Consider the following 13,863-nt stretch of genomic DNA (forward strand, 5'->3'; position numbering starts at 1 on the left):
ATCTTTTGTTACAAATATTTTCTTTAAGAGCCATTATTTTATGTTTTGCTTTCTTTTGCATGTAAAGCACAAGAATATCTCCATCAGTCTGCGGATGATAACATAGTGTTTTATAATATTGAAACAGGAGAATCATATGTCATTTTGAGTAATAGCACCATGGTATGTATCAGCATCATTTGACTCCCTCAGAACCTTGGCAAGCACCCCACCAACATAAGACCACATTCAAATGCTTAGTGGTGATGGGGTTACAACCGTTTCCCACCTCCATCTCCAGTGCCTTCTCCAGACACACCGAACCACTGCCCTCATCTTCTGCTCTCTCCCATAATATCGTTTCCTTCTGTGTAAGTGACATAGCATAAGATATGAATTAGAAACCCAGAGTCAAGTGAACTGAGATTCAACTCCTGTCACTAATGAGAAACTTTGGATAAGTTACTACACTACCCCAACTTGCAATGCCTCTATTTCTTCCACTATAAAGTGAGGGCAATAATACTTCCTTAGTTTAATATAAAAATTAAATCAAATAACATTGAAACATGCTTAGGATATTGCTTAACATAGACTAGATGTTCAGTGGATGGTAGCTATGATGCTTGGTTCATATTCTTTCTTCTTGGGCTCTCCAGCCTCCTCCATCTCTACCCATAAAGACCTGGTCTTTAGTCTGAGCTCCCAGGATATCCTTGTAGTCCGTGTAACCAATTATCCTCTTCTTCAATACCTTTGCTCTCCCCTTAATGCTTTTGCACCACTATGCTGAATCACTTTTATAAATTGCTAATTTGTACTATTACTCTTTATAAAGTTTAATATCATATGCTTTTGAAATTGCTGTGTTTTTTTATTATATCATCCCATAGTGTCTGGTAAATTCCCTTATATGTACTAGGTCTAGCATCTGTTTTTAAAAATTGCATTGAAATTGCGTTTGAGTATATCAATAATGTGATACTCCTTAAGAACGAAAAATTTATATCAGGCACCTTCTTCTATATTCTAACCAACTTCTTCATAATTTCAGAAAAGTGTGAATGCTTCAGATTATGGTCTGTCACCTGATCGGCAATTTGCATATCTAGAAAGTGATTACTCAAAGGTATAAACTACTTAATTTTGATATGTACATACATATATTTACACATACATTATTTATCCCATTAACATACAGGTTAGTATATTAAAGTAAGAAAATTTAGTTACTCTAGGGGAGGGGGCTCCTACCAGTAGAAGTCTATATCTATCTCTAAACATGCAATAAATCATGATGCATGCAATAAATGAGTCCTTAAAGCATTGCTGAAACGTACACAATAATTTATAATTTGACATTGCATCTCATTAGTCTCATTAACTACTTATCAAGTAACAGAAACCATTTTATTTTAAACTGAGGTAAGAAAATGTCAGTTGGGTATACTGATAGCCATCAGAAAGGGAACAATTATTATGGTCTCCCTAGAAGTCTTTGTCATCATAACTCATTAGACAATTCTTGTGCATTTTAATCTTACAAAACTACATTGCAATTCCAAATGGAAGAATCGAGGTGTAATATATGAAGTTATATATTAAAGAAGTTTATAGTCAATATACTATAGAAGAGGCCTCAGATTTGTGTATTTGAGAGTCTAATCCTTTGGGGTTACTGGTAGTTAGTTTTCTCTTCCTGAATGAATAAGTGGTAGATAGTCAATAGTTATCTCACTTCTTTTCTCCATATGTAACAAAAGCATAAGAAACTCAAATTCAAATCCAAATTTTAGCAGTTCCTTTGCTTTAATCAAAAAAAAAAAATAAAGAGAAAAAAGAAAGAAGGAAGGAAGGAAAGAGGAAGGAAGGAAGGAAGGAAGGAAGGAAGAGAGAGAGAGAGAGAGAGAGAGAGAGAGAGAGAGAGAGAGAGAGAGAGAGAAGGAACTTTTGCTTTGACTACATTTTTCAGATCTTCCCTGGGATGAAGCTCCCTGCCAAGCTTTCCTTCCTCCTCCAATGGGGAAGTCACTCGGCCGCTACCAGGATGCGCAAACAGGGCTTGTTCTTCAGTAGCCCTGGTGACCTGAATCCTCAGAAATACACATTTTAGCCTGCTGGAGCTTGTCAAGAGATTGAAAGTCCTTTAAGAAACAGAATCCAGGGCTGGAGAGATGGCTCAGTGGTTAAGAGCATTGCCTGCTCTTCCAAAGGTCCTAAGTTCAATTCCCAGCAACCACATGGTGGCTCACAACCACCTGTAAAGAGGTCTGGCACCCTCTTCTGGCCTTCAGGCATACAGACAGAATATTGTATACATAATAAATAAATAAATAAATAAATAAATAAATAAATAAATAAATAAATAAACAAATAAATGAAACAGAATCCAGAACAATGCTTGCAATATTCACTAATCCCAGCATGCACTCAAGGAGATGAAGGGCAGCTCTGTTCAGGAGGAATATTAAGTTTGTTAAGCTAAACTCTCCTATTCATTTTTCAAGTTATATGGTTTAAATATATATACCCAAAGAAAGGAAGACGTGTTGTAATGGGCTGTGTGGTGAAATTCCTTTTAGGCAGTTGCTAGAGGCTATGAGCATCATCAGGGTCCTCCTTTATTCTAAAGACAAAGTATGTCAAAGATAGCTTTTTATACTAGAAAATGACTTTGGGTATGTTTTTAATGGAGTAAAACTTAGATCATCCTGGGGTGCCCTCTGGAACCTGAACAAACCGCACAAAAGTATACAGTAAAAGTAAACAAAACCCTGTGTGCACTGAAACACATCTCCCCTAGGGCCCAGTAAGAATCTGTCATGACATAGTATTATTTGAATAAACTTTCTGAGCTCTAAAACTTTGTCCTCTGTCTTTGCCTCTCTTCCTAACAGCTTTGGCGATACTCATACACAGCGACATACTACATCTATGACCTTCGAAATGGGTAAAGCACCACTAATTATTAATGTAGCTTAACTCTAAGACTTTGAACTCCAATCTGAGTTTAAGACTACATTATCTTGTTACTGATATTACGCATGTAGTTTTCAATAAACGTCAACCCACAAAACAGGAGAACCCTCCTATGATATAGCTACCTATTGATTTAGACTACTATTGTGTGTTATATTTACAAAATATATTTGACTTTTCTCATTTTAAAAATATAGATGTTCTACTTATGGAAATAAAAAATGTGTAATAAAAGAGTTTTTTTTAAATGCATGGGCACGAAACTATATTAAGGAAGGAGACCACTGCATTAGAAAGAGGCCTGAGATAGGAGGTATGGCAACAATCATTGTCTGGATACACACTCCATTCGTTGATTTAAAACTGATTGCTTTTAAAATTTCAAAATGCTTATTTCAATCTTTAAAGCATTAAATATCTCTCAATTATAGAAGGAATAGGGATTGTTATTTATATATTAGTTTCTTTATTTTTGTGTGCATTCCAACTACATAAATTGTCACTATTTAAAAGAAAAAATGAATGTATAGGAACATTGAAGGGCAGCATTCTAGACAGAGCGTATATGATAGCGTCCAGGCAGAGACAACACAAAGTGCTAATAAAAAAAAAAATCTGAAGTATCTCCTGTCAACTGATTACAGTAGGGCTGCCTACTAGGGGTGGGGTCTACAAGGCTGAAAAGACTTGGGGTCTGGAAACAGGGGCCAATAATAGCTAGGTAACCATTAAAAAGAGCTCAGATCTATTTCTGAAGACAAAAGAAAACCATTGAAGGTTTTTATAGGAAATGACACAATCAGATTTGAACGTCAGACAACTCACTCTGGCTAATTGAGGAAATGGATTAGTTTAGCTACTCATCTTAATATGATACCCTCTTTACTATTATATAAAAAGTAAGGATAATTATATGTCTTGAAGAGGTATTGAAAAGCTTATTCTGGGCTATTTCCCCTTTTGTTTAGCAAGGAATAAAATAATTTTTTTAAAAAAAATTCACCTCCTTTTTAAAAAAAAATGTTCAGGAAAGAAGCAAGACTGGATTTTAAAACATAGTCTCAATTGACCTAATGGATTTGGAGTCTCCCTTCTGTTTCGATATCACCACTAAAGGCAAAAAGTATTTACAGAGCTCTATAGTCCGAGAAGCATATAGGGAAAAATGCAAATGAGAGGAGAGAACCAACCCTACTCCTAGGAACCCTTCAGTCTGGGATTTGTAGCCTTGCAGACCAGTTTTATTCAGGCCTTAATCGGGTTCTTGTTTTTAATGTGTTGTCACTCACTTAAAAATACTTGATATTGAAGTTTAACAAATTGAAAAGCACCCAAATGAAAACATTCCCAAATAAAATGATGATTATTAATATCTTAACAATGACTTCAGTAAGATTATGTCCTGCAACTGTGTTACCTATTTAGCTTGTCTGCAATAAATCTAGTCAAACCACTGGGCTTGTTTGTGTGTGTGTGTGTCTTCTATTTTTCCCATAACTAATTAATTTTGCAGATGCTTTTGTCCAGGTGAAACCATATCATTTCAGATGGAGATGGATCATTGGTAGAAAGTCAAGTTTTGATTAAATACCACTCATACCATGCCCCTGCTTCTTAAGATTATTAAAACCTCTAACCAAAAAGCTATTTGTAATTGATACCCACAGACACTGAAAGAAAATCACTTTTCTTCAATGGAGTGTCACTGGGTTCTACCAACTACACTCTAGGGTAGGCCTCATGCACGGGGGTAGTTGAACACAGAACAAATTCTGTAGTTTTTGTGGTTGCTGTTGGGGACTTTTTGTTTTATTTTGGTTTTTAAAATCTTAATTGTCCATTACTTGTTCATTTTAATTTTCATGGTCTCTTTTGAAAGGGAAAGAGAATATTAAGTTGGATGGTAGAAAGGATCTGGGGGAAAACATCCACAAAATATATTGTATGAAAAATTAACAAAAGTTTTTAATAAATTTAAGAAAAAACGTCTAGTACGGAGTAATAAAGATAGCTGTGGTTAAAGCAAAGTGGGAATTCATGGTGAGAGCTTTTATAGAACATCCCCTTTCTCCATTTTCATGGCATCAGTGATGCATAAAAGTACAAAATGACAGCTCAAGTGCCTTTCCAGTAACAAAGAGACATGCAACTGGATTTGCATCTTGCAATTGTTTATGCTATTGCATGCCTTAACTGTATTCCATAGAGAAAAGTTAGGCTTTTTTCTGTACCTTAGGCAGTTACAATGTATTGTAACTTAGGCAGGGTTACAATGTCAGTCAAATAGAATACCCTCATTAACTTCATACATAACTGTAAACCAGATGAAGAATGGCTTCTGCCTGGTTACCTTAACTGTGTCCTTACCTCTCCATTATATCATTGACTTCTCATGTGCATGGTAATTCATGTATTGACCCCTGGCTGCCAGAAGTCATAATCTTCTTCTTTCAGGAGCGTCACATTTTCCTATCAAATGTTTGTCTTAGTGTTAGGTATTGTTCTCTGTGACATGATAAATTCAAATAAGATAAAGTGCATGGCAAGTCTTCGCAGGTGTCCAGATGTGAGGGAAAGGGGACGATAGAACTGACAGACAAATGGGAGGCCCAAGAGACAGAGATTTAAGCAAAAAGGAAACGGGGTCTTTCTGAATATCTTCAAATTGGTCTTAGGAGTAGATATTGCTAGGCTGTCCCACAAAACCAGCCCTGATGGTCAAGTAGCGAAACTTTCAGCACGGCAGCTTAGGATTCTCTAGGGCATAATGTGTTCTCATTGAAAAGCTACAAGAACTCCACAATGCGATTCACATAGCTGAAGCTTGCAAAAGGACTCTAAACATCAAACTAAGATTTTTTTTTTTTTTTTTTTTTGGCCAATAGAATATCTGAAATTTCCCCACGGGTGGAGAACTTTGCAAGCTTACGGCACACTGCCCAGCATACGATCTGTTTTTCAGTTTCGCTTGAGATCAGCTGTTCCTTTCCTTTTCTGATTTCAAGTCAGATCCCTAGGGAGATTGTCAAATGGCATCTTATTTTCAAAAATTTGAAATTCATATGCATTCACAGAGTTGGGGGTTGTGAATGAGGATGTGGAAGAGCACATATTAAACTTGAGCCCAATTATAGAAACTCAGCGCTGGAAGGCACGTCGGCGACCATCTTAGTCTGGTGTGTGCAAATTTTACAGTCTCAGGGGTTAAATGACTGGAGCTTTATCTGGGGTCTGCCCAGGAACCAGCACTGCAGTTTGTAAAAGCCATTGTCATCTCTCCGTGTCTCACAGTTAGATGCTGTCTAGATGGCCCACTCTGTGGGTGTGTTAGTCACTGTGAAGCTCTGAAAACAGACAAGTTCGGTGGCTTTTAAACCAATGGGAGGATGGCCGTCACTGTGCATGGCTATTGTACCTGATTCCCATGTACTCTTCCTTTGTACTTGTAGAAGTGAGGACATTTCTTACAGATGCCCTTAATTTTAATGGTTTGTTTACTTACTCTGTTTAAGCAGATTTTTTAAAATATTGAATGCCAAGAATTGTGTTTTTATATATTTGTTTTTCTTTCTTTCTAGGGAATTTGTGAGAGGCTATGAGCTCCCTCGTCCAATTCAGTATCTATGCTGGTCGCCTGTTGGGAGTAAATTAGTAAGTGTTTAGATTATAGAAGTGTTTAATCATTTAAATAAAAAAGGAGCCATTTTATTTTGGCCTTTGTTAAATTTCCCTGCCTAAAAGGAAAAAAAAAAAAGGATACATCATGACTATTTCAGTGGCTAAAAACGGGAAGAGTTTGGATAAATTGAAACCCGTTTGAGAATTCCGCAAAATCCAAAGCTCATGGATAGACTTCTTTAAATATCGCACTCAAAAACTTTATCCTTACACTCAGCCAGAACGCGTTGTGCCAGAAAACGCAGGAAAAATATGGTTTTCACAAGTTTCCCAGACTAGCTTCAGACAACATGAAATTTTGTCCAATCTCTTATTTAAGGACTCTAAATAAAGATTAGATCTGGCTAGCTATTAATATTCAGGGATTTGTTTGACTGCCTGTCAATATGCACAATTATGTGTTGGATAATGAAATAATTCTTTGCAGTAGAAATTATTTTATTTGATGAAGGTTTTTAAAATCATAAAATGTTAATGTAAGTTGATTACATTTTTTTAACCTGTTAGATTATTTTAGTTGTGATCCTTTTGCATTTGAATTACCAGCCCTTTAAGGACAAATTAGGTAAATAATGAAATAAAAATTTTTACTGTTTTTGATAGAGATTTTTCACTTATTCACTAATTTTCTACCACTTCTAGGCATATGTCTATCAAAACAATATTTATCTGAAACAAAGACCAGGAGATCCACCTTTTCAAATAACTCACACTGGAAGAGAAAATAAAATATTTAATGGAATCCCTGACTGGGTTTATGAAGGTAAGTTATATTTCTTTTCTACTACAGCTGTATCAGGCTTAAAGCTGAAAATGTTCTCATATATTTAGTAGGAATTAGTTGAATGGAATCTTGTTCTTATGAGTGGCTGTTCTTCTGAAAACTGTTAATAGGTCGTAAGTAGACAGTGACTTATCTTAAAAAACAAAATCTTGTTATCAGGGACCAGTGGAATCGATATTTTTGAATGTTACAATAAAGTACATAATACTTATATTCTAAAACGTATATGGTCCTCAGTTACTTAGTTAATGTGCTATCCCATTTTTATTTGGCTTCAGGAAGAACTCTTCCTCCTTTCCAAGGTAAACAACTATGAAATTCAGCAGGAAAATGTTTTTAGTTTTTTATATTGACATGCTCTTAAATTTTATCCATATTCTGAGACACGTAGTACACATGCCTTAATTGGATTTTAAGAGGTCTTCTAATCTATTATCTCTTCCCTTTCTTTAAAAAAGATATATGTATACGTATATTTTACAAACACACACACACACACACTAACCCTGGCTTTAAAAACTTCTTAGGAATGAAACTCAACCTCCACTGGCAATGTCATTCGGCAGTGAAACTATAGTCTGCTTTGTCTACTTTAGGCATCGCCTATTTACTAGACAACCTTGTCTACCTAAGTCTGTAGCTTAGCCTATTAGGGCTACTTTAAGTTATTTTTTTAATTGCCCTAAAGGGAAAATTAATTATTATCAATGTGTTTATTATTTATTTTAAATGTTGCCTTTGTGATTAGCAGCAGTTACTAACAAGACTAATTGACGTCTGATGCAGAATAAAGTTTAAACGGTTCCTCTTAATTCACAGTATTTTTTAATAACCAAAGTCTGGCATATGTTACATCCACATTAAAAACATGATTTAAGTCAATAAATATTTGTCTAGAAGTACTGACAATGATTTTAAGAATAAGCTATAGTTGTAAATTATATGTAAATACTTATTTTTCAGAGGAAATGCTTGCTGCAAAATATGCTCTTTGGTGGTCTCCAAATGGAAAATTTTTGGCATATGCAGAATTTAACGATTCGGACATACCAATTATTGCCTATTCCTATTACGGTGATGGACAGTATCCTAGAACAATAAATATTCCATACCCAAAGGTATGCCGGATACTTTTCATAGAGGCCTTCATCCCTTGATATCAGAATGAGCAATCATTACCATGAATAGAGGTGGGATCAACACATTTGCAAAGTTACTTGTCCTTGTCACTGGAAAGCAAACACTGTACTGTGCTCTATTGTTTATGTGGACATCTGTTGCTTTGGACATCTGGCGATGCTGGAAGAAGTAGTCTTTGAAAAAATCCATTGCAGAATCTTTGAAAAAAAACATATGGTCTAGATCATGGAGGAAAAACAAGCTTAACTTAGTTTTATATATATATATATATATATATATATATATATATATATATATATATATATATATATATTCATTCTATGTTCCAAATTCAGGATAAAGTTCTGTTTCAAAATTCCTTCTTGAATTCTCATGTAAACGCAAACCCAAAAGGGAAATTCAAATGTTGAATTTGAGGACTTGGTCAGGTAGCATCAGGCAGATGATCAGATCTTTTGTAGACAGGTCAGTGAAGTCTGTGAGCCTACGTGTCTTCTTTAAGCTAATTAAATGAAGGTAAATATCATGCACACTTTTTATTCAGTTCCAAGGCTGGAGGAGGACCTGAGCGTGTAGCAGAATGGCCAAGGGACAGGGAAGGAGCATTGTTACCTATTTTAAATTTAGACAAAGGCATGAGAGCAAAAAATCAGGGAATAAATTTGTCTCATGCAAGAGAATTAGACTTTTTTTTGAGAATGTGGCTTTTTTATACATAGCTCCTACTGCTTTCACTTGCCAAACCCTAATCATGAATTACTCCAGTGGGTCCCTACATGTGACAGCATGGATGCGGTGGCATTTGCAAAAGTGGCTTTTGAAACAAGCCAAAGACAACCCAGAGAGAGAAGTCGAATTATAATGTTTATGTTAAAAGCCATTTAAGAAAAGGGAGGAGATAGGAAATGTGTGTTAGATAGGAGTCCCCTCAAGGACTGTGTAGAAAAATTAAAAGTTGGAGTTGCTTGGAAGTGAAAACCCTGATACTTAAGAATTCAAAATTGAAAGAACTGGGGTGTTCTGGAGAAGCAGTGTGAGCAAGACGAGGTGAAGACACTCAGAATTGAGGAGTGGCAGCCACTTATCTGGGAGTGTGGACCTAAGTTCTCGTGTTTCTTTACAAACTAGAGACACTAACACCTTTAGTGCTGGATGACGAGATTAGAAAATTCCGAAGAACTGAAGAAATCTCAGAAAAGACCAAACATCCTTTAGATTAGTGACTCTCAAGCTGTGGGTCACGACCCTCTTGGAGTGAAGCGACCCTTTCAGAGGGGTTGCCCAAGACCATCAGAACATAGATATGTACAGTATGATCCATAACAGTGGAAAACATATAGTTATGAAGTAGCAGTGGGAACAGTTTTACAGTTGGCAGCCACCGCAGCATGAGGAACTACATTAAAGGATCACAGGATTAGGAAGGTTGAGAACCACACTTTAGATGAAGGCAAAAAGCATTGAATACTGTGCTCCCAAACTATGCGGATTCAAATTTTATTTTAACTGCAAGATTCTTTCTGAAGCAAAATAACATCAATTCCAAGAGACTGTCTAGGCATGAGGCATATAACATCATGTAAACTTTAGGAAAATAGTAGCACAATACACACAAATCAAAGAAAAGGGTAAAAGCCCACGGGCTCTTTACTTGTTAGTGTGATTGTTTTGGGAAGGAAGCAACAGTAGTGTGTTGTGAGGCAACTGGGGAGATTAGCAATCTGGTCATTTAATCCTTGGCAAAAGCAAAAAAAAAAAAAAAAAAAAAAAAAGGTAAGTTTCATATAGTTCTGCTTTCTTTTCTCTTCCAAACAGATCTTATCCCTGCCCTTCAGAACACATGGGTATGTTGTTCATTATCGTCTGAAAAATAATGAAACACATGAAACACAGCTGTCTCAAAAATCAGGACAGAGTACAGGTGGCAGACGTACCCTTGGCAACCCCAATGATTTCTCCTGTAAATCGAGTCCTTCATCAGACACAGGAAATAGCTTTGACTGCCATTGGTACAATATTGGTACTGCCTTGCAAGTACAACAGAAATGAAGTTTCTGACCTCTATGCAGAATATTTCCAACTGTATTACTCATAACATTATTTACTTACTAAAATAAACCTAGAATCAAGAGACGTTTTAAAAATATTGGTGGAAAGTAAAAATAGTATTAGCTTGTAAATTTCCATTTTCTTGCTAGGCTGGAGCTAAGAATCCTGTTGTCCGTATATTTATTGTTGATACTACCTACCCGCACCACGTGGGCCCCATAGAAGTACCAGTTCCAGAAATGATAGCATCAAGGTCAGTGATCTCAGATCCCCTCTCCTTCTGTTTCCTTTGTTTTCTTTTTCAATACAGGGTTTATCTGTGTAGTCCTGGCTTGCCTGGAACTTTCTCTGTAGAACGGGCTGACCTCAAACTCACAGAGATCCACCTGCCACTGCCTCCTGAGTGCTGGGATAAAGGCGAGAGCTACCACCGGACTCTGTCTCTCAGTTTTAACCAAATTCTAACACATTAAAAAGCTTAAACTTTTTTCTAGTGAGTTAAAAATGCGCATGCCAGAAGCAGAAAATTAACATGCAAGATGCTTGCAAATTAAAAGTCACAAATAAGTTTCTTAAACTAGTTTTTAAAATACCCTCTTGCCCATTTAAAAGACTCATTTAAAGATGACCATGGTGATGAATCAAAAGCTTTCTGGGGTTTTCCTCAGAGGTAGAAATGTAAAGTTGGGACCAACTTGCAGATTGAAAAGTTTATCATGACTTCAGCGTGACTCCATTAATGTCTGATCTATTCCCTCAAGCTGAGGTTTCTGGGTCTATGAGCACCATGGGGATATTATAAACCAGATAGTCAGCCAGGTGGTAGTGGTGAATGTCTTGTATCCCAGCACTTGGGAGGCAGAGGCAGGCGGATCTCTGTGAGTTCAGAGCGAGCCTGGTCTACAAGAGCAGGCAGGACAGACTCCAAAGCTACAGAGAAATCCCGTCTCAAAATAAAAACAAAAACAAACAAACAAACAATGTCTCCAAGAGCCTTACCTGCCTAGCACACTTGCCTACATGGCTTAAGTCTTCTCCAGCTACACCAAGGGGAATCAGAGTTAAATTCAGTCTGGTTAATGGAAACTTGAATAGGTGTTTTTTTTATTTTAAAATACTATTCTCCTTTAGTGCTAACAGTAATTGTACATGAGTCAAGAGACATTCTACACACTCTGGGCCCATATTTACATATTTAAATCAGTACATTATTATTTTTATATAGAAACAAAGAACAACATGGCTAAATAATTTCACTGTGGTAGGATAGTATGAGATCTGGATCTGAGCCCCAAGTCCCTTCTAGCTCTATGGAAAATCAAAGTGTTCTGCAATTCTAGATATAAATGTTAATTCATAGACAAGTACATAATAGAAAATCTAACACTTTTGTGCCATATATATAGAGAGATTAGATAGATAGATAGATAGATAGATAGATAGATGATAGATAGATAGATAGATATATGATAGATAGATAGATAGATAGATAGATAGATAGATAGATAGATAGATAGACAGAGAGCTTTCCCCTTACATCTTAACTCTTTTTTTTTGGCCAAAAATGAGGAGAAAACTCAAGTATGAAATAATTTGCTTAAATGAAGAAGGTCTTAGTTAATCTAACTAGCAGTTCTATTTAAATATTCTTCTCTGGGAAAGTTTGTCTTTTTACCTACTAAATATAAACCCTATAAAACAACTGTCTTTATATTTAGAAAATATAAATGAAGTTATAATTTAAAAGTGATAATGGGCTATCTTTTTCGGTTTGTTGGCAGTGACTATTATTTCAGTTGGCTCACTTGGGTGACTGATGAACGAATATGTTTGCAGTGGCTAAAGAGAGTGCAGAATGTCTCGGTCCTGTCTATATGTGACTTCAGGGAAGATTGGCACTCATGGGACTGTCCAAAGGTAAAGTGTGTTAAAATCACTGGCAACTATTTCCAAAGATGAAAACACAACAGGAACTTCTTATTTATAGGCCACAGTTTGTACTGTGAAACACGACTTGGTGCATTCAAACGCTTATTGTTCTTTAGAACAGCATGCCACGTCTTCACAGCAACTCTAGGATCCTGAGTACATAGCACAGCAGCTGTTTTTATTAAATATTTGAATATAGAAAAATACTAAATGAGACAATGTGACATTAAGATGGTGATTCTCCCATTGAGATGCTCAAGTCAGCAGTAGACAGAAGCAAAACAAAGAAGATAAAGCATAAAAGAAATTATTAGAGAATATTAGAGAAATAGCTCTTTCACACACAAAAAAAAAGAAGAAGAAATGAAAATTAGGCATGTTCTATCTTGTCAAAAATTGAAAAAAAATTACAAAAGGGATTCAAATTTTATCTGTTTTTAAATCAAAGGTGGGTGCCTGTTAATAGGATGTGATCTATTAGATCATTATGCATCCTATGTCGCTGCCCAGTTATCTTTGGAGAGCGCCCCCTACTGACTAATCCAAAGGTGGGGAGCTTGAAAGTAAGATACAAATTTGCTGTTGAGCTTCAATTAACTGCTAAAATTCAAACATTATCTGCTGAAATTAATGAGTCAAAATCATTAAAATATACCCGTCTTTAAGTACTCATTTTAAAGACTAAGAAGTTAAATTCTTTCTTTAAATAAGAAATATTGAATACATTTCTAAAGAGTTCTAATTATGAAGAAATATTTTATTAAACCAAACATGAGTAAATTTATTTTATGAAGTTAAAGTCAAGATCAATCAAAGTAAGCCATTAAATTCTATCTAGGAATTATAACATTTTATTTTATAAGGGAGAATATTTTATTCTGTTTGGAAATGTATCAGGGCTATACTAGTCAACATTACTTAAGCTAAAAATTATTTTTAAGTCATTACCTTGTCAGAAAGCCCTGATTAACCTTAAGAAAATTTGCTAGACACGGAGTTTATCTCATTTATGTCTTTATAAACAAAGCAAAAGGAAAGTTTTAAGTAGCATCATTGGCAAAACCTGATCTTAATTAAACTAGTTAATGGGAACACACTGATCTGATTGACTGACTCTGGTTGGATATATTGTCAACACTCACTGAATCTAAGCATTATGAACTCTGCTTTAGTGTTATTAACTTGGAAACTATAAACACAGTCCAATAAAAATGGATTCATTTGGAATCTTAAATTATAATTTCTCAAAATATGAGACAATTTTAACTTAAATCAACAGACATATGAAAACCAAAAAAAAGTCCCCCAAATGAGGAACAGAGGTT

At 35.6% G+C, this 13,863-nt stretch overlaps 1 protein-coding gene across 2 annotated transcripts in view; it reads left to right on the top strand.

Moving 5' to 3' along the window:
* Nucleotides 1-13,863, top strand: part of Fap (fibroblast activation protein alpha) — a 68,677-nt gene that overhangs the window by 16,345 nt on the left and 38,469 nt on the right. Inside the window, exons 4-11 of one of the 2 annotated variants that reach the window (XM_075985035.1) lie at nt 68-162; nt 1,034-1,108; nt 2,877-2,929; nt 6,537-6,609; nt 7,279-7,399; nt 8,384-8,538; nt 10,759-10,862; nt 12,391-12,526. In XM_075985035.1, coding sequence (XP_075841150.1) covers nt 68-162; nt 1,034-1,108; nt 2,877-2,929; nt 6,537-6,609; nt 7,279-7,399; nt 8,384-8,538; nt 10,759-10,862; nt 12,391-12,526 — 812 coding nt within the window. The remainder of the gene's footprint in view (nt 1-67; nt 163-1,033; nt 1,109-2,876; nt 2,930-6,536; nt 6,610-7,278; nt 7,400-8,383; nt 8,539-10,758; nt 10,863-12,390; nt 12,527-13,863) is intronic. The other variant, XM_075985036.1, reaches the window with a different exon arrangement.

The sequence above is a fragment of the Microtus pennsylvanicus genome, chromosome 9, assembly GCF_037038515.1.
Source record: "Microtus pennsylvanicus isolate mMicPen1 chromosome 9, mMicPen1.hap1, whole genome shotgun sequence".
Lineage (NCBI taxonomy): Eukaryota > Metazoa > Chordata > Mammalia > Rodentia > Cricetidae > Microtus > Microtus pennsylvanicus.